The 25,349-nt window shown below is 37.5% G+C and overlaps 1 protein-coding gene across 1 annotated transcript; it reads right to left on the bottom strand.

Annotated features, from left to right (window-relative positions):
- Positions 1 to 6,808: 6,808 nt before the first annotated feature.
- eloal (elongin A, like) lies at positions 6,809 to 25,038 on the bottom strand. Its single transcript, XM_067421592.1, has 11 exons — positions 24,615 to 25,038; positions 20,193 to 20,249; positions 19,976 to 20,088; positions 19,262 to 19,880; positions 17,835 to 17,937; positions 17,584 to 17,745; positions 17,402 to 17,499; positions 10,071 to 10,251; positions 8,665 to 8,788; positions 8,479 to 8,582; positions 6,809 to 7,080 (listed from the first exon to the last, which is right to left on the bottom strand). Exons 1-11 carry the CDS (start codon positions 24,684 to 24,686, stop codon positions 7,019 to 7,021), a joined length of 1,695 nt encoding a protein of 564 aa, XP_067277693.1. The 5' UTR covers positions 24,687 to 25,038; the 3' UTR covers positions 6,809 to 7,018.
- Positions 25,039 to 25,349: the final 311 nt, after the last annotated feature.

Raw genomic sequence — 25,349 nt, 5'->3', positions numbered from 1 at the left:
ACGAATCCCATCGGCTCCTCCCTTCTTTTCTGTCGCTCCCTCCCTCCCTTCGCGTAAACAATAACACACACACACACACACACACACACACGCCACAATCAGCTGAATTACAGGAACTACACTTCCCATAACACACCTGGCTGAAATGTTATGTGACATTCAACAAGTTATCGTTATTCACAAATCAATCAATCTATCAATCCATCCATCCATCAAATGATTTTAGAAGTGAATGCTTATTTGATTTTGATTGTAACATGTCTTACTCATTTAAGCCATAGCTTTTTTGTTTTGCATTTTACAAATTGCGAATTCTTTGTTTATTTTCAGGGAAGCTCAAGCGTGTGGTGCAACGGTTTATTTCTTCACAGTTTGATATTTCTGTCTTTTTTATAAAAATGTTATAAAAAATTATGTTTTATTAGATATTAACTACAAAAATGTAGGCTTGTACATTTCTACGTAGGAGAAAGAACAAAAACGTGTCAGTAGCCTATCGTCTAATCTGAAAAGTCCACAAACTCTGTCAAAAATCGTAAATTAAAGGGATAGGCCTAGGTCACGCAAAAATGAAAATGTGATGTTTATCTGCTTCCCCCAGGGCATCCAAGATGTAGGTGTGTTTGTTTCTTCAGAAGAACACAAATGAAGATTTTTAACTCCAACCGTTGCTCGTATAATGCATGTCGATGGGGTCTAATTAGAAATAGGAATTATATGAGGAACAGTGAAAAGTGTAAGTTAATTTTCCATTGCTATATTTATCAGCATTTCTTCCTATATTTGGTGCACACACACATTTTGTTGTCAGAATAAACATGGCCTGTTCCGTCTTATTAAACTGGATCTCTAATGTATTTCGTCTTTTTGCCATTTTACACACTGCATACACTCTCTCTGATCTGGACGATACACATTATCTTATTGAAAACATATTCCATTTGACACTTGATATGACACTTCGTACAGAAAATATTATATTGTTATGGCTTGTAACACATTGTGATCCATGAGTAACAAATTAAATTCATTTAAATATTACCATTTGAAAAAAGAAAAACAAAACAGATTTTGAACACCAAAAGTACCTGCAATTTTAGAATCACCCACACACCGATCAGGCATAACATCATGACCATTCATATATTGTGACTGTTGATCCCCCTTTTGCTGCCAAAACAGACTCCTGAAGGTGTGCTGTGGTATCTGACACCAAGATGTTAGCAGCAGATCCTTTAAGGCCTGCAAGTTGTGAGGTGGGGCCTCCATGGATCAGACTTGTTTGTTCAGCACATCCTTCAATACATGCTCGATTGGATTGAGATCTGGGGAATTTGGAGGCCAAGTCAACACCTCAAACTCATTGATGTGCTCCTCAAATCCTTCTTGAACCATTTTTGCTTTGTGGCAGAGTATTATCCTGCTGAAAGAGCATACCGTTTCCATGAAAGGCTGTACATGGTCTGCAACAGTGCTTAGGTAAGTAGTACATGTCAAGTAACAACCACATGGAAGGCAGGGCCTAAGGTTTCCCAGAAGAACATCGCCCAAAGCACTGCCTCTGCCGGCTCGCCTTCTTCACGGTGACGCATTGCTGCCACATACATATTTTTTTCACTCAATGATGTCGTAAAAACGACAATTTTCTCGTTAAAACGACATTTTCTCCTAGTAAGGACATGTATTGTATGATGTGCACAAAATATGCCTTTATCCACATTAGAGAATTTATAAAGCATATGTGCCTTTGTCACACTTCCATGTTCGAAAAGCAGAAGCAAGCTCAGCGTAATCTTCCGCTGCCTGTATTAGTGGGAGTGCCCAAAGCACAAAAATGTTGTACTTTATTGATGTAGCTTACAGTTCATAACAGATCGCCATCTTCTAAATGGACCACTCGTAATTTTGACGGACCCCGGTGTAGCCACGAATATCATAATGATCTATAGGCCTGTAAGAAATATATTTAAGACATGTATTAAAAACAGAAAGACATTCAGCTTCAATGCTAGAAACAGGCCAGTGGGTTCGTTACGCACGTCGGTCCATTCCCGGCGTTCTTGGTTTACTTCTTATTTATTAAATATACCGGCAATTATTGACTAAACATTGATCAAAATAAAGAAAGACCAAAAACCAAAAAAAAAAAACTAAACAAAAGTGACCAAAAGTGGTCAAAATCAAGTCTGACCCTACTCGATGTCCTCACATATATTGCGCATATGGTATCTTATGCTGCTCACTTTTCATAATCAACATGAAATATATATATATATATATACATACACAGTCTTGTTCAAAATAATAGCAGTACAATGTGACTAACCAGAATAATCAAGGTTTTTAGTATATTTTTTATTGCTACGTGGCAAACAAGTTACCAGTAGGTTCAGTAGATTGTCAGAAAACAAATGAGACCCAGCATTCATGATATGCACGCTCTTAAGGCTGTGCAATTGGCCAATTAGTTGAAAGGGGTGTGTTCAAAAAAATAGCAGTGTCTACCTTTGACTGTACAAACTCAAAACTATTTTGTACAAACATTTTTTTTTCCTGGGATTTAGCAATCCTGTGAATCACTAAACTAATATTTAGTTGTATGACCACAGTTTTTTAAAACTGCTTGACATCTGTGTGGCATGGAGTCAACCAACTTGTGGCACCTCTCAGCTGTTATTCCACTCCATGATTCTTTAACAACATTCCACAATTCATTCACATTTCTTGGTTTTGCTTCAGAAACAGCATTTTTGATATCACCCCACAAGTTCTCAATTGGATTAAGGTCTGGAGATTGGGCTGGCCACTCCATAACATTAATTTTGTTGGTTTGGAACCAAGACTTTGCCCGTTTACTAGTGTGTTTTGGGTCATTGTCTTGTTGAAACAACCGTTTCAAGGGCATGTCCTCTTTAGCATAGGGCAACATGACCTCTTCAAGTATTTTAACATATGCAAACTGATCCATGATCCCTGGTATGCGATAAATAGGCCCAACACCATAGTAGGAGAAACATGCCCATATCATGATGCTTGCACCTCCATGCTTCACTGTCTTCACTGTGTACTGTGGCTTGAATTCAGAGTTTGGGGGTCGTCTCACAAACTGCCTGTGGCCCTTGGACCCAAAAAGAACAATTTTACTCTCATCAGTCCACAAAATGTTCCTCCATTTCTCTTTAGGCCAGTTGATGTGTTCTTTGGCAAATTGTAACCTCTTCTGCACATGCCTTTTTTTTAACAGAGGGACTTTGCGGGGGATTCTTGAAAATAGATTAGCTTCATACAGACGTCTTCTAACTGTCACAGTACTTACAGGTAACTCCAGACTGTCTTTGATCATCCTGGAGGTGATCATTGGCTGAGCCTTTGCCATTCTGGTTATTCTTCTATCCATTTTGATGGTTGTCTTCCGTTTTCTTCCACATCTCTCTGGTTTTGCTCTCCATTTTAAGGCATTGGAGATCATTTTAGCTGAACAGCCTATCATTTTTTGCACCTCTTTATAGGTTTTCCCCTCTCTAATCAACTTTTTAATCAAAGTACGCTGTTCTGCTGAACAATGTCTTGAACGACCCATTTTCCTCAGCTTTCAAATGCATGTTCAACAAGTGTTGGCTTCATCCTTAAATAGGGGCCACCTGATTCACACCTGTTTCTTCACAAAATTGATGACCTCAGTGATTGAATGCCACACTGCTATTTTTTTGAACACACCCCTTTCAACTAATTCAACTAATTGCCCAATTGCACAGCCTTAAGAGCGTGCATATCATGAATGCTGGGTCTCATTTGTTTTCTGAGAATCTACTGAACCTACTGGTAACTTGTTTGCCACGTAGCAATAAAAAATATACTAAAAACCTTGATTATTCTGGTTAGTCACATTGTACTGCTATTATTTTGAACAAGACTGTATGTATGTATGTATGTATGTATGTGTATATATATATATATATATATATATATATATATATATATATATATATATATATATATATATATATATATATATATATATATATATATATATATATATATATATATTATAGGCTAATATTTAAACCTATATGAAATTAAATAGATTTCTTTAACCCCCTCTCTGTCCAACAAAGGTGCAGGCAACAACTTACAATACTCTAAGTAAAGTTAAATAAAAGTTAATAAAAATAATAACATATAAAAGTGTACACTCACAATAACAGCATGCACCCTAGTCCAAACTAGTCTTCATTTTAAAAATAAAAATAAAATAAAAAATTAAAAAAACGCAAACATTTTCATTTCAAAAGGCATTTCTAAATTAAGTTCATATTTCCAACAAATGAAATTCCAAGCCAAAATAATGTTGTGGTAAAAAAAAAAAAAAAAAAAACATGCAAATTCAGACATTTCGCCCTTAGCGGTGACTACCTACAACCCAGGGGCACAGTTATTAAAGCAGCACCAGGTAACTTTTCAACCTTCATAATATATTTTTTAAGACTCTTGTGATGATAAATCGACTTACAATAGGTTGAATGACACGTCTGCCATAGCCTGATGGGGTCTGTATCGTTTTTAATCGTACTTTTAAACTTCGGGTTTCGGGTAGTAACCCGTGAACAAAAAGAAAAGAACTACAATATTCGACTGCTTTATGGCATATACGTCACTTCCACCAACACACACACTTCCTTACATTCAGACGTGCGAGCCCAACTTTGTTCGTCGTCATGTCTGAAGCAGCACAGACAAATAAAAAAAGAAAAGGTTTTGTTGGAGGAAAGCAATAAAAGGAAACGAAAAAGTGATGGGATTAAAGGCAGGACGAGGATCAACATGTGACCAGCGTTTGCTCGTCGGCGTGAGCTGAAGGAGGCGAGCCCGACCGATGCTGTCCTGCTTGTTACGGTGATCTACCACTCAAACATTGAACTGAAGTATCATATAGATTCTGTAAAACGCTAACCAATAGACTACTATAATGACGCTGGCTTGTAAACGTGAGCATCGTGATTATTTGGCGTTTGAAAAAAATAAAACCCATGAAATTATATTCATATGACATGCTGAAACATGCCACTGACTGTACCTGGGATGAAGACATTTCACACGCGCCGCCAGAAGAACACCTGCACGTGAACTCCTCCTGCAGTGTTCAGGGGAACTGTTAGCGCTGCACCGACCCGCGGGGCCACTTTTATGAAATTATTTGGCCCGCCCCGCACGACTGTATATATTTTTACAACCCGCCCCGCACCCAAGACCATTAAATAGACATATGGGGTCCGCAGGTTATGAGACGACCCGCGCATCACTAGTTCAGGGCTATCGGGGTTGTCATGTCAACAAATGCGTGTGCGATGGCATCCCCTGTTGTAGGATGACGGAGCTTACGACAGTAGTTGAGGACATTATTTTTTTTTCAAACTGTAGGGGGACCCCGAGAGCAAAAGTAGCCAAGTGCTGCTTTAATTATATCTTATAAATAAATATGAACATAGCCTACTAGTAATAATAATGATAATAGCTTAATAATAATGGGGGAAAAAACACACCATTAATAATAAATAAACTCAAATATGCTTCAACACTATACCGTAACTCAGGAGTAGGCTATTTTAAGTTGTTACACTGCTATAGGTCTACAGGGAAAATCCAAATTTCACAGTCTATACATCATCAAACTGAAAATGCAGTCAAAAAAACACAATCCGTTATTTGGCTAGAGTTATACAGTCACGACTGCCGCTCTAGTGGTGTTATTCCAAACACGTTTTTGCTCATGTGAATGTTGTTTTAGACTGGGACATACAAATCTTTACCATAATACATTGTTTAGCACCCAAGTGTGAATATAGAAATATTTGGAATGGATTTGTGCAGAATGGTTTCAGTTTCGTTTTAGGCTGGCCTAATTCGTTTATGCTTTAAAATAAAAATAGTCTGAAGGCTTAGGAATGGCATAAGTTATGTTTTACATTTATATTTTCATTCTTGTTGTGAATGGTTACATTTTAAGGATTTGTTGTGGAAACAGCCTAAAATAGCTACATTTTCATAATGTTTGTAAACATTTTGTTTTTCCCAGTATTTTTAATAAAATGGGAATGACACACCAATGCTTTTTTCCTGGGTTTATTTCTTAAGTCTTACCCAGTGCATATACTCAGGTGCAACTTCGTTACAAAGGCACATATGCTTTATCAATTCTCTAATGTGGATAATCTATTTTGCATATTTTGTAGCTACACATCATAAAACATGTCTTTATTAGGAGAAAATATATGTTGTTTTAACGAGAAAAGTGTCGTTTTTACAACATAAGATCTCGTTATTACGACCTAATGGAGTGGAAAAAAATATGTAAGTGGCAGCAATGCGTCACCGTGCTTCTTCCCATAGTGCATCATGGTGCCATGTGTTCCCCAGGTAAGCAATGCACCTGCATCAGTGAGCCTTGGCCACCCATGACCCTGAGGCCGGTTCACCACGGTTCCTATCTTGGAGCACTTTTAATAGATACTGACCACTGCAGACCGGGAACAGCCCACAAGAGCTGCATTCTTAGCTGCATTTTTCCTGCTTCTAACACGTCAACTTTGAGGGCAAAATGTGCAAACATTTGACTTCAACAACTACTAATATACATCTGATATGCTCATTTTAATATTTTCCCATCATAACCACTGTATGTATGATTATATGCTCAGTTTGGTCCTTTTATCATCATTTCCTCCTGCTGTCAGAACAGCTGACCCATCATTTCAGAGCTACACTTATCCACTAGATGGAGACAAACAAGCAGACGACAGGTTTTGTGGTCATTATAGTTTTAATTTCAGAAGTCATATGGTGTCTGTCAGGATAGAAAAAAATCAATACAAAGAGACAGCTTGATTTCAAAAGTGCAATTATTCTTCATACGAATAAGTGCTACGTTTCCATCAATCCTGTAAGCATTTTGTGGAATTACAAATAACATTGAAAAAAAATCTCTATAAACAATTTAGACGATAAGGCTTACAGCCAACATTCATCTGCGGCTGAGCTGCTTTCTGAAGGCCTTCAGGGACTTGGCCATCATCGGCGCCACTCCTGTCAACACAGGACAAACTACAAGAACCTGCTCCAATAGAAGCTGTGGGTGTTCCACATACATGAGCCTTATCTACTTATAATGTTTAATTAAAAATGCCAGCTAAAGCTGTAAGGAAACGCTGATGTCACAGCTTGAATGAGAGCTTTATCATCATTAAACCACGAGTCAAAGTTCAAAATAATGTTAATGAAAGAGTCTTAGCTGCTTTACATTAAACGGCTTTAGCCTTATCTATGTGAATATATAGTCAAGTGTAATTTATCTTCAGTGTCACATGATCCTTCAGAAATCATTCTAATGTGAGGATTTGATCAAGAAACATGTATTATTATCAGTGCTGAAAAGTACAGTAAAAAAAAAGCTTGCATTCAGAAGGGATGCAGAAATTGATCAAAAGTGACAGTAAGACATTTATGATGTTTCAAAAGATTCCATTGCAAATAAACGCTGTTCTTTTGATCTTTCAATTCATCAAAGAATCCTGAAAACAAATGCATCCGTTATTTAATCATATTTGGCAGCAAAAATTGTTTTCAGAATTGAAAATAATAAAGAACCATTATTAATAATTAAACAGCGAATCAGCATGTGACCCCAGAACACACCAGTCATGCGTCTCATGGGTATATTTGTGGTAATAGCCAAAAGGGTCAAAATTATACATTTTTCTTTATGCCAAAAATCATTAGGATATTAAGTAAAGATCATGTTCTATGAAGATATTTTGTAAATTTCCTAACATAAAAATATATATTTTTAAAAATGTCGTAATATGCATAGCTAAGGACTAAGATTTAATCAATATTTAGATTTTGCCCCATCAGATTTCATATTTTCAAATAGTTGCATCACTGACAAATATTAAAGAAATTACCCGTATGAGGGGTTTTGTGGTCCAGGGTAACATATTAAAGTGATTTCTGAAGGATCATGTGACACTGAAGACTGGAGTAATGATGCTGAAAATACAGCTTTGCATCAACATTTTACTATATAATTCACATAGAAATCAGTTACTTTAAACGGTAATATTTCACAATATTACTTATTTTACCATATTTTTTGTTGTCTTTTATCCAGTCTAAATATCTACATTCTTAAATCAAGATGCCTTTACTAGACACGTAAAATTGCATAAGATATGTCTTGTTTGAAATAAAAAGATTTTGAATGAAAGATTTTTTCTAATACCATTTTCAGATCATTTCGCTAGTTTTAAGCAAAAACTCACCTTTTTTATTCCCCCCCCCCTACCCACACACACACACACACAAACAACACCTTCTGCCGTTTTACTTATCTAATAAATGCATCTTGATTAAAGAATGTTTAGATATTTAGACAGCAGTTCCTACTTGTTTTCCTAAGCAAGAAAAGATCCACGAGAAACTCACGTTTAATCTTGCGAGGGTCTTGGGCTTGGCTGGAGTTGTTGGTGGAGGGTTTCGGAGGCTCAATGAAGCCGGATCTTCCCCGATTCTCATTGGGTTTCGCACTACTGTGGGCGGAGCGACAGGACAGACGTTCTTTGAATTATTACCTTTGACTGAAATCTAAAGCTCGATCTGGTCTGAACGGACCTGGCTCTGTCCGTCGGGTGAGGCTGTGTCACGGGGCCGGCCGTGCCGTGAATCTCCTGCTGGATCCGCACATTTCTAGGTGGTTTAGCAGCGGAATGAATAAACGCCATTTTCACCTGCCTTCCTGAAAGAGAAACAAAAGCCCAAAACACAGCAAGTGTGACATTAGGAATCAACAGCAGAGTTTCAAACATTATCAAAGTGGGACGGCAGTGTTAAAGCGGTTATAACGCTGGCCTGTCAGGGCTCCAATTCAGTTCTTACATTTGAACTATGAGGAAAACAAGATGCAAAGCTACAGAAGCTCATTTCCACCGAGAAATAAAGAGTTACGGCAACTTTTTATCTTGCAACTCTGACTTTATTCTCTACTGGCGAATTGCTCAAAATCCTGAGGAAAAAGAAGTCAGAATTGTAAAATAAAAACCAGGGTCACATTTATATAAATAAATAAATAAATTAATTAATTAATTAATTAATAAAGACCTTTGCAGGAGACTTTAATGTTTGTATCCAACATTAATGTCAAGGAAAAAACCTGTATACCCGAGCAGCCACATATGAGAGGTGTTTCTGGGTATTTCTCCCTCATATACGCATCAAGGTCTTGTTAAATTATGGCATTTCTTTGTTGTCCATAATTCTCATAATTCTTTTGTCTTTTATTAGTTTAATAAAGAATTTGATCTCGTCCAAACATAACGCACCATTTTTAAAGTATGATCATGTGACTTATGTACACCAGTTATTCCTTTTTTGAACTGCCTGAAAAACCACCTTGTGAGTGTAAAAACTTATGATATTTGGGAGTTTTTGCAAAATTGGCCTAATTCCAATTAAGGCAATTTGAAGGGTCATGGAAACACAGCTATGTGGTTGAAATGACGAGAACAGCTCTCTCTGGATCAGAACACAGATCTGAATGTTCGCTGTGAACGCAACGCACTCGTCAAAGGTTTGATAGACCGAGCCGAATCGCTGTCATTTAGGAATCAGGTCGCATGGGTGTGTGAATCATGATCTGTTAGAGATTGCATCTCCAGTATCAGTTCATGGTTTGCCATTAAACCCAAAGTCACAGTTGCTCTTCAAGTCTATTCATAGTCTGAGCAGACAGATGGTCAGAGCAGTGTTACACAGAGGACAACTGCGTTTGTGAGCCGTCAAGCGCTCGCTCTAGAGACACACTTCAAGAGAAGGCTTGCAGATTACACAAATTATCCCCCAACAGTTACTGAATTACACACATCAGCTGACAATCTAAAGTATGAACACAAATCAGCTAGGACTGACATTGTAGACCAATAGAGTTTGTCACTTATAATTCATACAGCATGCATAACACTGGCAGGGCTAGTTGGGGACAGTGACGTGTGCGAGGAAGAAACGAGGAGTAAGGTGAAAACCTTTGGGCTTCCCGGAGTGAGCGGAGACGATGCTCTTGGTGAGCTGCTTCAGTTTCCTCTCTCTCTCCTCGGACATGCGCAGGTACATCTCTCTCCAGGACTCGTACTCCATCAGCCGGGCGTTTCTGAAATCTTTCTGGCAGTGTTTCTCCCACAGGTGGTCCGTCACCCCGACATACACCTGTGACAAAACACAACCACAGTTCAACATATACAGTCACAAGTTTGGGCACAAGTAAATGTGTATTCCTCATGACCTTTTTGAACTAAAGGCTTACTCTTACGCTAATGCTTGCATTGTTTTGTAGACATAATTACAAATGTAAAAAAAATTGGTTGAGAAAAACTTGAAGTTGGTTTGAAAAAGCCTGCCCAGAAAGTTTGAAGATGTTTTAAAAGCTTTGGTGCAGTTGATGATGTTAACATGACTGCTAGCATGAATTGACATGTTTTAGACATGAATTAGAACATTGTTAATGTGCTAATGTGTTGCTAGCATGGTTTAACAATTCTAACAAGAATTAGCATGTTTTTCATGCTGCTAGCATTAATTAGCACATCGCTAGCATGAATTAACACATTGCTATCATGATTTAGCAGGTTGTTCAGACAGAGAGAGAGCGAGAGCGAGAGAGATTCATAATAATTATTATAATAAATAGCATGTAAGTCAGCTCTCTTAACTAACTTGATTTGATGTCATTTCATATTTTTGATGACTTGAGTATTATTCTATGCTATGTTCACAGTAGCCACGTTTCCATTACCCTTCAAATTGCACAAATTGAAATTGATAACGGAAAATGGACCCAATAGGAACTCGTCAATTACGCAAAACTCCCATATAAAATCGCAAAAAACTAATGTTTACACTCACACAAGGTGGGTTGATGAAACACTGATCAAAATTAAAATACACTTTATAAAAAACGAATTCACTTTAAAGAAAGACTTTCTATAAAACAAAACGCAATGAAGTGGTCAACATCATGTCTGACCTCGCTCCATGTCTCCAGACATATGCACATCGTAATGTAGCCTCTCTTACCCTTGCTGCTCACTATTCATAATCAACATATGAAATAAATAAATATATAATATAGGATATTATTTAAACAGCCTACCTATAAAACTAAATGGGCTACAATTTCTTTAGCCCATGGCTGACGAAAGCGCTGGCGCATTCTGATGGATATTTTCCTTTATGACATTGGATATAACTTACTGTGCTCTGTCATTTTTAGCCATAAAGATAAGTTAAAGACAATTATAAACTATAAACTGTCTACTTTTATTTGTGTACACTCACAATAACAACATAGGCAGTGAATTCAGGGAACGAGTTATTTTGCACTCCACAGTCTTCACATAATTTTTTTTTATTGTTTATTAAATGCAGTTTTGCTCAATTTTAATTAATGCTTGAATAACACACCAATGTCTCTTTCCATTAAAAAATATTGGCTATTATGGTGGCTGGGATGTATATAAACCTACCAACATACGTGGCATAATTTTTGGAATGACTTCTCATGAGAGGGAAAACATTTTTTTAGGTTGCATCACATCGGTTAATGTCATGTCGCAATAGTTTTTTATCGACATTTAGAAAATAGCACAAAAGTTTTGCGCAAATCTAATGAAAACGGCTACTGTCAATTATCCGTGTATACCATTAGAATGCACAAAATGTAAAAAAAAACAAAAAAAAAAAACACTGACATTGCGATTTTCAGCTTTCTGCGATATTAAAACAGTTTCACCAAATATATAGCTCTATTTGTAAATAATTAATCATTCTAGAATAACTGTGTTATTCACAGAATATATAACTGTGTTATTCACAAAATATATAATATAACTGTGTTATTCACAAAATTAACTGTGTTAATTTTTGGGGTAGAAAATCTTCATAGAAAATAATAAAAATAACAAGCATAGATAAATACAAGAGAACAAAGATACAAATGAACAGTGCTTTGTGTTTTTCAGGGCAAGTCTCACAGTATTCAGGTACAGAAATGTAATAATCACTAACATTGTATAGTCTTTACTGTGTAATATATATAACTAATCTTAGTTAAAGCCGCAAAAGTGATTATCTCTGTCTTTTATTTTGTTGTTTGATTAACATGACGGACAGCAGTAGGTTTATTAGACTGCTGTCACTTTAAGAGTATGCACGGATCTAATATGATGATACGCATCCATTTTTTTTCTCAATAGTTTTTATTCATCTAAGTGACTGAAAGAGAATGAAAGGATATGAAATTGTTTGCAAACAGCGCGAGTTCCACTCAAATGGTTTCAAATCACTTGACCGACAGGACTGAACACACGTGAAAATGATAAACTTTCCATCTAGGATGGTTAAACTTTGCCATCAATCTGAGAATCATGTGCATTTCAAACCATGGGGCCAGGGCTGCGTTTCCCAAAAGCATCGTAAGCCCAAGTTGATCATAGAGACTAGAGATGCACCAAATGTTCGGCAACTGAAATCATTGTGAAAAAACAATACATTTTACGGATCAATGACATTTTTGATGACAAGATCAAATATAGCAACCAGCACGTGAGAGAGAGGCGCACATGCTTCTATATGCAGCAAACATGTCGGAAGTGTGGAAGCATTAAAGTGTCTGAGAAAGACGCAAAAACGGCCGTTTGCAGACACTGTTGGACTGAATTGTCCAAGCAAGCACCCTCAAATGCAAGCTAGAGCACCGTAGTTAATACTGCAATAATATACTGGCAAATGCTCCAGTGCATATTTGTGTCTGTAGAACGTCGAATGTATCCATTTACAGTGCGTTTCAGCAGTGGTGACATAGTTGATCTCTTGTGTGCAATGGCCAATGTGTCTAAAGTTAGTCAGACTCCACTCACAGCTCAATCCGACAGAGGTTTTATGTATTTATTCAGTTATACAGGCTCGCAAAACCTCTCACAAACAAAGTGTAGACACGAATAGATGCAAGTAAGATATTTATTGTGCACTGTTTGCAATTTCATTGAACTTTGTGAGATCTTGATGAACTGACATAGCGCAGCATTTAGTGATCGTAAATGGAGCAAACCGAGCCAGTAGGCTTGACTTGCTTTCGAGTCTACAGTCTATAATCCATTTTCATGTTGAAAAAAGGATTAATGGCCAATTGCAGGCTGCAAAGTTTCGGAAGTGACATAGTAACACGTTAAAGCAATATAAATGCAGACTAATAGAAAAATATTTGTTGCAAAATATTTTTTAAATTCTAAATAATCTTAAGTGTCTCACTGTACACTCACTGCTGCGGTGGAGCCGTTAGCCTACAGCTGCACTTTAATTGAGTGATTGGATTATGATAACTCTAGGCATTCCGGTATTAGGCCAAAGATGGCATTTAATGGCCAAATAATAATATTTATTTAAATAATTAAAAATAAAACAATTAGTTATATTGTGCTTTGTTTGTATGTTTGCCGGATTGCAAAAAAAAAACATTTTTTAAATTGTAGTTTTTTTTTTTTAATCAATTTTAAGTTTAAAACCGAGCTAATAGTAAAACCTAATTTTACTATTTAATTCACGCAATGGTGGGGAAAAAAAATTGGCAAAACAAATGGCAACATTTAAAAAAAAAAAAACACATTTGGTATTCGGCTTTGACCAAGTGTTTTATTATTCCTCGGCATCCCTAATAGAGACCACTGGTGGCAATTGTTAGAAAATCAACTTAGGCTTACGATGCTTTTGGGATTAGTCTGTATGGATAACGTTTTAACTACAATCCCTACCTGATGTCGCACACGCTGCATATCATGATATATCAGTGCTAAAACGATAAATTGTGCTGCCGTACTCGACCGGCACTTTGCAACAACACAACCTTGTTTCTGCAACAACTTCCAGCGTGTGTCCTACAACGCCTAACATTTACTCTTTACATGGCGTGAGAGTCACAAACTAAGTAAAATCTGATTAGAGTGGTCAGACTGAAAAGATTTCCAGAATTTCAAACACATGAAAGCAGATCAATGATTGGATCAGATATATGCACACAAATCTAATTTGAACTGACAGTTGAACAAAAGTGGAAATCGTAATAAAAATTGAAAAAAAGTTGCGTGCAAAAGCAAAACTAGTAATATACATTTTATTTCTTATGATATTTTTTAACTAAAGGCTTAAACTTGTTTTGTAGACAAATAAACTTAGCAAACACATTTTAAATTACAAAAAAAAAAATTTTTTTTTAAATGGACAGATTTAAATGTCTTGGTCATTATATAACTGACACACTTTGACTTCACTATTATTATAAAACATTAAAAGGCATGGCTATTTGAACCAAGTACAAATAGCAATAGATTCTATTTACACCATTTAAAAACACCAGTATTTTTCTTTGCAATAGGTTAAAGGGTTAGAAAGGGTTAAAGATTCAAACGGGTATGAATCAGTGAATTGATTCATGATTCGGATCGCGTGTCAAACTGCTGAAATCATGTGACACTGGCAATCCGAATCATTGATCAATTTACTGATTCATAACCGTTTGAATCCTTATTTGAGGATTGAACAAACCCGGAAGAGAAGACACTGCTGAATAAAGTCGTAGTTTTTGTTCTTTTTGGACCAAAATGTACAACCCCAAATCAGAAAAAGTTGGGACAGTATGGAATGTGCAAATAAAAATAAAAAAAAGTGATTTCTAAAATTACTTTGACTTGTATTTCATTGCAGACAATATGAACACAAAATATTTCATGTTTTGTCTGGTCAACTTCATGTCATTTGTAAATATGCATCCTTTCCTGTCATTCAGACCTGCAACACATTTCAAAAAAAGTTGGGACAGTAAAGCGTTTACCACTTTGTAATGTTGCCATTCCTTTTCACAACACTTAAAAGACGTTTAGGGACTGAAGACACCAAGTGATGAAGTGTTTCAGGTGTAATTTTGTCCCATTCTTCCTGCAAACAAGTCTTAAGGTGGGCAACAGTACGGGGTCTTCGTTGTCGCATTTTGCGCTTCAAAATGCGCCACACATTCTCTGTTGGAGACAGGTCGGGACTGCAGGCAGGCCAGTCAAGTACCCGTACCCTCTTCCTCCGCAGCCAGGACTTTGTAATGTGTGCAGAATGTGGTTTTGCATTGTCTTGTTGAAATATGCATGGACGTCCCTGGAAAAGATCTCTTCTTGAAGGCAGCATATTATGCTCCAAAATCTCTAAGTACTTTTCAGCATTAATGGTGCCTTCACAGAAGTGCAAGTTACCTTTGCCAAGGGCACTGACACAACCCCATACCATGACAGACCCTGGCTTTTGGACTTGTTGCTGGTAACAGTCTGGATGATTCTTTTCTTCTCTGGTCCGGAGCACACGGCGTCCATTCCTCCCAAAAAATACCTGAACTACTGATTCATCTGACCACAGTACACATTTCCACTGTGTGATGGTCCATCCCAGATGCCTCCGAGCCCAGAGAAGTCGACGGCGCTTCTGGACACTGTTAACATAAGGCTTCCTTTTGGCACAGTACAGTTTTAACTGGCATTTGTGGATGTAACCACGTATTGTGGTACTTGACAAAGGTTTGCCAAAGTAGTCCTGAGCCCATGTGGTGATATCGCTTCTAGATGAATGACGATTCTTGATGCAGTGCCGCCTGAGGGATCGGAGATCACGGTTGTTCAGCTTAGGCTTGCGGCCTTGTCCTTTACGCACTGAAATTCCTCCAGATTCCTTGAATCTTGTAATTATGTTATGCACTGTTGAATGTGAAATATCCAAATCTCTTCCTATCTTTCTTTGAGGAACATTGTTTTTAAACATTTCGATAATTTTCTCACGTATTTGTTGGCAAACTGGCGATCCTCGGCCCATCTTTGCTCCTAAAGGATTAGATCTTTCTTGGATGCTGTTTTTGTACCAAATCATAATTTCAATCACCTGTTGACATCACCTGTTTCAAATCACATCATTATTTAACCCTTTTACCTCATTACTAGCCCTAAATTGCTCCTGTCCCAACTTTTTTTGAAATGTGTTGCAGGTCTGAATGACAGGAAAGGATGCATATTTACAAATGACATGAAGTTGACCAGACAAAACATGAAATATTTTGTGTTCATATTGTCACAAAACAATAATACAAGTGAAAGTAAATTTAGAAATCACTACTTTCTTTTTTTATTTGCGTTTTCCAAACTGTCCCAACTTTTTCTGATTTGGGGTTGTATTTTTGATGCTTCAAGAGATTCTAACCCACTGATGTCTCATATGGACTACTTTGATGATGTTTTTATTCCCTTTTTGGACATGGACAGTATAGTGTGCACACACTTAGATACGCTCTCAGACTAAATATAAAATATCTAAAACTGTGTTCTGAAGATGAACGGAGGTCTTACGGGTGTGGAACGACATTAGGGTGAGGAGTTAATGACATCAGTTTCATTTTTGGGTGAACTAACCCTTTAAGTGCAAATACTATAGTAGGCCTATTCTATTTATACTTATAAAGAGTGGCAGATACTATTTCCACCTTTGTGTGTACATTAAATGGTATGCAATAAAATGTAAATTATTTTATTTATTACAATCAGTCAAGTCTTATTTATGAGGATCTATTGACAAATGCAATATAATATACATAACTATGCTTTCAGTGGTGTATAAAGACCTGACATAAGGTACCGTTATTTTTTTATTTCCTTAGAACGAGCTATTTCTTTCTCCATACATCGCGGGTCGCCTTATAGTAAATTCCCCGATTTGCGCTGTCATGTTTCTACAGTAGCCCTAAATGGACAAACTGCTCTACAGAGCGCTAGCTGCTCTCCGCAGTCTCCAATGATGACATCTTTGTCCTGTGTGGGCCACCATAGCTTCTCTATGTGCTTCGAAAGGCCACTCAAATTTACACACTGCACCTTTAAATGGATGCCACCTAATTGGGACAATACACTTTCTCCTTACCGATAAACACTTGATTACTAAACACACTTTATTTCCACTTTTCTTCATTGTTATTGAAAATAAATGCCTTTTCGATCTGATATGATATGATGGGAAAAGGGATTAAAGGGAATTCAGGAAAAGGCAGATTCAAACTCGAGTCGATTTGTCATATTTCATCCACGTTCCCCCAACACTATCCAAAAAATACAGTGCCTTCTGTAATTCTGGCCCAATCAGACGTAAGTGGGCGGAGTCGGTGTAAATAGCCTCTGCCAACAAGGCGGGATATCTGCACTTAGAGTAAATAGACACGGCGAACATTGAAACCGTAATAAAACAAGCATTCTCACTATGAAAGACTTCTGAAATGACTTCTTACTGGATTATACTCCTCGATCCGCAGAAGCTGCTCAGGCGTGCAGCGCTCCAGCACCGGCTCCAATATTTCAAACGGCACACCTCCGATTTCATAGAGCGCTGCGGAACAGCCACATCTTTAAAACCGGACCCAACTCACCTCGTGCAAACATAACATCAAGATCATAACGTCAGGGAACGCACAGTCGATGTTGTTCTGCAGCGCTCGGATGCACTGCTGGTACAGCGTCATCATCGTGGGCAGAAACGCCATCTTACTGCCAGAGTACACCTGCATCTTATTCTTCAGCCGTTGACCAATGAAGAGTGGAGTCTCTTCACAGACGTCAGCGATCTTTCTATCAGCTAGAGATTTAGTGACCAAAAATTAATGTATTATGGCAACATCAAGCTATAAAATAAAGACTCCCAGTAGATGCAACGCTTTGACCAACCTTTCTTTTCACTGAAGTACTGATACTGAGAAAGGTCCTCACATTCAGGAAAACTCGTTGGTAGAGGAACGTTTAACAAGTCCATCACTGACTGCTCAGGAACCTAGAGTCAAATGTAAAAAAAGAAATAAAAAAATCTATAATTCTGGAGCTTTAGAACCCCAGTCTACATAGAGGATTCAAATGATTAAGGCCTGGTTTTGCAGACAGGATTTAGATTAAGCCAGGATTAGCATTATATATTTAAGTAGCTTTTCTAAACATGCACCAGAAAATACTGGCATCTTGAGACAAAAAGGCCGGTTACAGTCAGTTAAACTGGCTCAAACATGCATTTTGTGACTAGGCTTAAGCCTGAAAGCAAATATAATAACATAAGTGCATCATGTCAGGTTTGATTTCAATAACATCAATTATCACTGGTTATTGTACGTCTCACAAACTGATCCATAGGATCAGGAAGGGTGAAGAAGGGCTAAAGAAAATTATATGGGCTCTGAAATAGATAAGGTAACACTTAACTTCAAGGCTCTATGTATAGATCCATGGCCTAAAACTAACTAAGCCACACCTGTCAATGGCCGGTGACTTAAGAAAATTTACCGTCCATGAAACCATTTCTGTACCAGTGATACCACTGAAAATTCACAATTCCAGTTTCAAAACCACAGCTAAAACTGTTAATACAACTTATAAACATTAAAGACTGTCAGTAATAAAGTGAGAATGAATAATCAAATTAGACGCAAACGCACAAATAAGCGTAACAAAGATACAAATTAAATAAACAGAGCTTTTGAGGTAGAAGTTTTCAGGTACAGAATACTAAAGTAGCCAAATGTAAAATGGCACTGCATATTCTTCACTGTATAAATGAAACATCCTTATTAATCGTTACAGTTACAAATAATAAGAGCAGCGAGTGCTTTTGTCTTTTGTTGTTTGACTAACATTAACAGACAGCTGCTATAGTGGTCAGGAATATTACGCTGCTGTCACTTTAAGAGCGAACGCACAGATTTAATATGTGTTCAATTTCTCAACTGTTTACACTTAAGACATATCCGACTAGGTTTACCAGGATATTAGCCTTGTTTTTTTTTGTTTTTTTTACATCATTGTGTGTGAAATTGTCCTCTCAAGTGCAAGACGACGTGAAAGAGCTCAGTTTATTTTCTGCACACTGTCTGAGATGTGCTTTCTGGGCAAGCATGTCAGACGTTTGGCACAAAATCTTCCACACAGCGAGCTTAAGTAACAAAATGACTTCTGTGAGTCTTTCATGAATATTTAAGAAAAATCATTTGAATATACTCCAGGGTTTCTACTGATACAAAACCATATGCTAATCGCTAAAGTAACCCTTTAAGTCATAATGTTATGCCTGATTGAATATATATATATATATAGAGGAAAAGTGTTTTTACCATCATCATTGGCTCTTCTGTCACAACCTTGCTCGCCTTCACCAGAGACACACAAGAGTTCTCTTTGTGTGCAGTTTTGTGTTTCTTTTTTGGACTTTTAGTAACGCTGAAGCATCTTTTGCGTTTGGGCGGCTGGAGGTCATAGCTCAGGTACGCTTCAAACGACATGGAGGGCGTTTCAAAGCCTTCCTCCTTCAACACTAGCTTGTCTTTGGCCTTCTCCAGCTTTTCTTTCTTGCACGAGTCTCCACTTTTCTCTCTCTGCGTTTGAGCTGCTTTCAAAGATTTTTCAAATTTCTTTCCATGCTGTTTTATTGTAGCAGAAACCTTTGTCTGCGCGGCACTCGTCTTTTCCTTGCCATGGCCAGAGTCCTGATTCACACTTGAATCTATTTTTGGCTCGTCCTTTTTTTCACCATTTAAGTAGAATTTGGACTTACTGGGCTTGATTTTGCATTTATTGTCAACATCATGTGAGATTTTCTTTTCAGCAACACAGTTCTTCTTTCTAGAAGTGGTGCCCTCTGAAAGACGGCTGTTTTCCCGTTTACTCCTCTCTTGAACTTCTCCATCGAGCGCTTCATTTAGGCTAAGGCCATCATCAGGCTTCTCTCTCAAGCTGCAAAAACAAGACGAGGAGACTAAGAACACAACATGCCACATGGAGAAAGTCACGCTCAAGTAAAAATGGGGTGGATTACAGATTTGTAAGACCTTAAAGAGTCTTTTGGGACAAGCGATTTCCATCGATTCACCAATATTTTGGCCAACTTTCCCGCCTCATCATGCTTCCGGAAGGAGTTAACGACTTTTCCAATTCCAGTTTCCTACAAACAACACACAAACAGTGAAGGTTCACAAAAGTTGATCAAAACAGTCACATCACAATTTAAATATTATGATCAATAAAAACTACATTAAAATCTCTTACAGCGAGGATTTCAAGTGTGATGTCCAATGCTTCAAGTTTCCTCAAGATTTTCAGCAGCTGAAAAGGAAAGGGCAAATTAAACAATCAAACTTGTTTAGGTTTGGGCAAATCTTTGCCTGTTTTTTCAATTCATGAGCTGGAATTTCAATTCCAACAAGCTGGTGATGTATAATGACAATTAAAGCTGCAAGCAGCAATGAAAGGGCCCTCGCACCCGGGACCACCGCTACCCGATGGACTCGTGAAAACAGCGACTGGTTGGCAACATGCATTTAAGCGGGTATATACAGGTCCTTCTCAAAAAATGTGCATATTGTGTTAAAGTTCATTATTTTCCATATTTAATATATTTTAGAGTCATTGCACTCCAACTGAAATATTTCAGGTCTTTTATTGTTTTAATACTGATAATTTTGGCATACAGCTCATGAAAACCCAAAATTCCTGTCTCAAAAAATTTGCATATCATGAAAAGGTTCTCTAAACAAGCCATTAACCTAATCATCTGAATCAACTAATTAACTCTAAACACCTGCAAAAGATTCCTGAGGCTTTTAAAAACTCCCAGCCTGGTTCATTACTCAAAACCGCAATCATGGGTAAGACTGCCGACCTGACTGCTGTCCAGAAGGCCATCATTGACACCCTCAAGCGAGAGGGTAAGACACAGAAATAAATTTCTGAACGAATAGGCTGTTCCCAGAGTGCTGTATCAAGGCACCTCAGTGGGAAGTCTGTGGGAAGGAAAAAGTGTGGCAAAAAACGCTGCACAACGAGAAGAGGTGACCGGACCCTGAGGAAGATTGTGGAGCAGGACCGATTCCAGACCTTGGGGGACCTGCGGAAGCAGTGGACTGAGTCTGGAGTAGAAACATCCAGAGCCACCGTGCACAGGCGTGTGCAGGAAATGGGCTACAGGTGCCGCATTCCCCAGGTCAAGGCACTTTTGGGCTACAGAGAAGCAGCACTGGACTGTTGCTCAGTGGTCCAAAGTACTTTTTTCAGATGAAAGCAAATTTTGCATGTCATTCGGAAGTCAAGGAGCCAGAGTCTGGAGGAAGACTGGAGAGAAGGAAATGCTAAAATGCCTGAAGTCCAGTGTCAAGTACCCACAGTCAGTGATGGTCTGGGGTGCCATGTCAGCTGCTGGTGTTGGTCCACTGTGTTTTATCAAGGGCAGGGTCAATGCAGCTAGCTATCAGGAGATTTTGCAGCACTTCATGCTTCCATCTGCTGAAAAGCTTTATGGAGATGAAGATTTATTTTTTCAGCACGACCTGGCACCTGCTCACAGAGCCAAAACCACTGGTCAATGGTTTACTGACCATGGTATTACTGTGCTCAATTCGCCTGCCAACTCTCCTGACCTGAACCCCATAGAGAATCTGTGGGATATTGTGAAGAGAAAGTTGAGAGACGCAAGACCCAACACTCTGGATGAGCTTAAGGCCGCTATCGAAGCATCCTGGGCCTCCAGAACACCTCAGCAGTGCCACAGGCTGATCGCCTCCATGCCACGCCGCACTGAAGCAGTCATTTCTGCAAAAGGATTCCCGAACAAGTATTGAGTGCATAACTGAACATAATTATGTGAAGGTTGACTTGTTTTGTATCAAAAACACTTTTCTTTTATTGGTCGGATGAAATATGCTAATTTTTTTAGATGTTTGAGGGGTGATTGAGGGCTTTCATGAGCTGTTTGCCAAAAATCATCAGTATTAAAACAATAAAAGACCTGAAATATGTCAGTTGGTGTGCAATAAATCTAAAATATATCAAAGCTTAATTTTTATCATTACATTATGGAAAATAATGAACTTTATCACAATATGCTAATTTTTTTAGAAGGACCTGTATAGGAGAAACACAGCAACATCATTTTAATGTGCCACACTTCCTGTTGCCAGCAGGTGGCGCTTTGACTTTAACTGAATATTGGCATGTAGATGTCTGTAGAGGTCAGGACTCTGCAAAACAGACACACACAACAGGTTTAAACAATATGGTAAAATTGAGTCCAAAATAAGAGGTTGAATTCAGAACAGACTGACATTGATTAAGCTGGGATAAGGCATACCTTTTTATTGTTACATTTCATTGAATTTTGATGTTATGTGTAGCAAAATGTCCTCCTCTGTGTTCAGGTCTGACAGTAGAATTACTACAAAAACTGATGCTCCAAATCAACATTTCAAAGACACAAAAACTAAACCTTTAACAAAAATGTATAAGTCATTTTATATAGAGCTACCGTATATAGGAATCTGGTTGTCACGCCAGGGCATGACATCAGTTTTTCTCTTTTTACTCCCAAATTGTGTATTATTTTCAATAAGGAAAAATAGCTCAAAAATGTTTTTATAAATATTGCATCACATCATGAAATCCCCTGAATAATCCAAAAAATATATTCTTGAACAAAAATTACATTGCATTTCTTGTAAAAGAAATAAGTTACATTTCAAGGCTTCGGTCACTTTTGACAGCAAAGGAGCCATGTGTGAGCTATAAATGAGGACCAGAGGGTTAAACGGCATTTCAAACATTATGATATACTCAATACAGCTGTGAATGTTCTATGTTTGTCAATGTTTATTTATGATTTTTTAAAATGTTTTTTAAAGTTTCTTCTGCTCACCAAAGCTGTTTTTTTTTTCATAAACCAAAAAAAAACTGAAATATTATTAAAATGTATACAAATGAATGTAAAGTATCATTTATTCCTGTGATCAAAGCTGTATTTTCAGCATCATTACTCCAGTCTTCAGTGTCACATGATCCTTCAGAAATCATTCTCATATGATGATTTAATCCAGAAACATTTATGATCATTAACAAGTTAATTTTTTTTAGGATTCTTTGATGATTAGAGAGTTCAATAGAACAGAAAATGAAAGATTTTGTAACAAATGTCAACCGCCACTTTTGATCAATTTAATGCATCTTGATAAATAAAAGTATTAATTTCTTTCAAAATACAAAATTCTTACTGACCACAAACTTTTCAATGGTAGTGTATAATGTTACAAAAGCTTTCTTTTTACCTTTCTTTGCAAAGAATCATGAAAATCATTGCACAACATTGATAATAATCATAATAAACATCATCTTAGGGTCATGTGACACTGAAGAGGTCATAAAAATGATGTCACGGTCAATCAAACAGAAATTAGAAGTTCTAAAAAGGGTTAAAGAAGTCCCACCCATTTCCACATGGCGGTCTAAAAAGCTGAATTTGCTGACCGGGCGCTCCGGTCAGACACTATGTATGGAGAAACCCTAGTCAAGGCACTATAAATGGGCGATGCAACAACAGTTATAACACACCCACATGTTTGTGAAGTTCAGAGCGGCTGATGAACTGTGCAATCACATTAAACAACAGTATGTTAATGATGCACTACAAGAGTCACCAACACACCGCGTGGGGAGTTGATTAATCGAAATAAGCAGCAGCACATCGCCTGAACTCACACACAGTCAACATGAGAGACAACTGCAGTGTTATTTTTAGAAAGAGCCCCTCTCAAGGGCCAACCATCTCTTTCCGGTCAACAGCTGCTGACATGACACCTTTTTTGCCTATTCACGGGCCACCATTACTTTTTATTTCAGTGGCATTTCTGAGCACATACACAAATCAACAGCCTTAAAAACAGCAAGAACACTTGTGATAATCAACAAAAAAACTATAAAATAAATTTAAAAATGCTTTGATTTCTTAAAACAAATAGCATTTAAGGCTGAGTGAACTCATGGTTTGTATTGAATAGAAACTATTCAAACATGGACACACGTGACCCCAACCTCACGTTTGAAAAATATTTATATAAAAAGAATTCACCTTCATTATTACTATTAGCATTTCTGTGCAAATACACTTTTTTTGTGTAAATCAAAAAAATTAAAAAAATATATTGTGGCTTTGATTTCTTAAAACAAACAAAAGCATATAATGCGATGTTTAGTGAACTCGTGGTTTATGATTAATCGAGCATTAGGCTGAAGTAAACCGGGGCTAGTTGTCATACGTGCATTATTGCTTTTAAAAGTAATTTAATTACTTGTAAAAAAAAAAAAAAAACGTACAGGTAAAAAACGTCATGAAAAAGGTAAGCCACACTGACCCCAACCTCATATGAAAAAATAAATAAATAAATAAATAAAATAAAAAAATAAACACCATAATATGGCTGACTTGTTTAAATGCATCCCAGTTCGGTTGTATTGTGTTCCCCTGCTACCCAACAGCTATCAAAACATCTAAGTTCCCAGAAAGTCTTAATTTAGGTGTGTGGCTTTAATAGGGTCATTGACTGAAACGCCTGAGATCAAGCCTGTGTGCCAACTTGCCCCGGCGGCTTTATCCTGTAGCCGTGTAATGACTGAAATGATGTGTGTCGTCGACAGACTGAACCCTACCGTGTGTCCTTCACAGGAGTCTTTCAGCTGATGCTTCAACTGCAAAATCTTTTTCACATCAGCTTCGGCCATGTCACCTCCTCACGTGCGCGCGCATTACCTGCACTTATCAAAGTCTCGCCATATTTTTTTCGTCACCTTTATATGGGCGGGACGATATAAGAGTGGATGTTGTGTTTTACCGTTTTTACTCTGTGTGAAAGCCTCCCGCGCACAGCTTTAAGTTGGAACATAAAACCCCGCCGGAAGGTCCAAAACGCTCCACAAACGCAAGTAATCACACTTTTAAACGCTGAGCACTAAATGCAAGTGATTATTTACAACTGTGATTAAATGTGCAGTGCACCAAGAGATGAAAACACTCTTAACTACAGCATTTAATTGTTGGCGGTGTAACTTAGCCTCGCGATATGCGCGCGTCTGTTGCTGTCCTTCCAAACACCTATAGGCTACTAACTGGAATCATTTATTTAAACATTGAAAGGGGGAAAATGGTCCTTGGAACAAAAAATGCTTTGTCTGTAATAAAGTGTATTTCAAAATAATAAACTGATTTACCCTACCATGACTGATATTGATACAAGATGCTCATTTTGCCACTCAGAAACTATTTTGGTTTTGTTTCTATACTGAACAAGTATAGAAAATTTGGGAAAATATTGACACCTTTATTAAAAATAATTTCTATAATTTTCTTAAAATAGCCTACGTTAGGCCTATATTTTATTTTTGTAT

The sequence above is a fragment of the Pseudorasbora parva genome, chromosome 17 (assembly GCF_024679245.1).
Source record: "Pseudorasbora parva isolate DD20220531a chromosome 17, ASM2467924v1, whole genome shotgun sequence".
Lineage (NCBI taxonomy): Eukaryota > Metazoa > Chordata > Actinopteri > Cypriniformes > Gobionidae > Pseudorasbora > Pseudorasbora parva.
The sequence above is the reverse complement of the archived record's forward strand: the minus strand, read 5'-3'. Positions and strand labels throughout refer to the sequence as shown.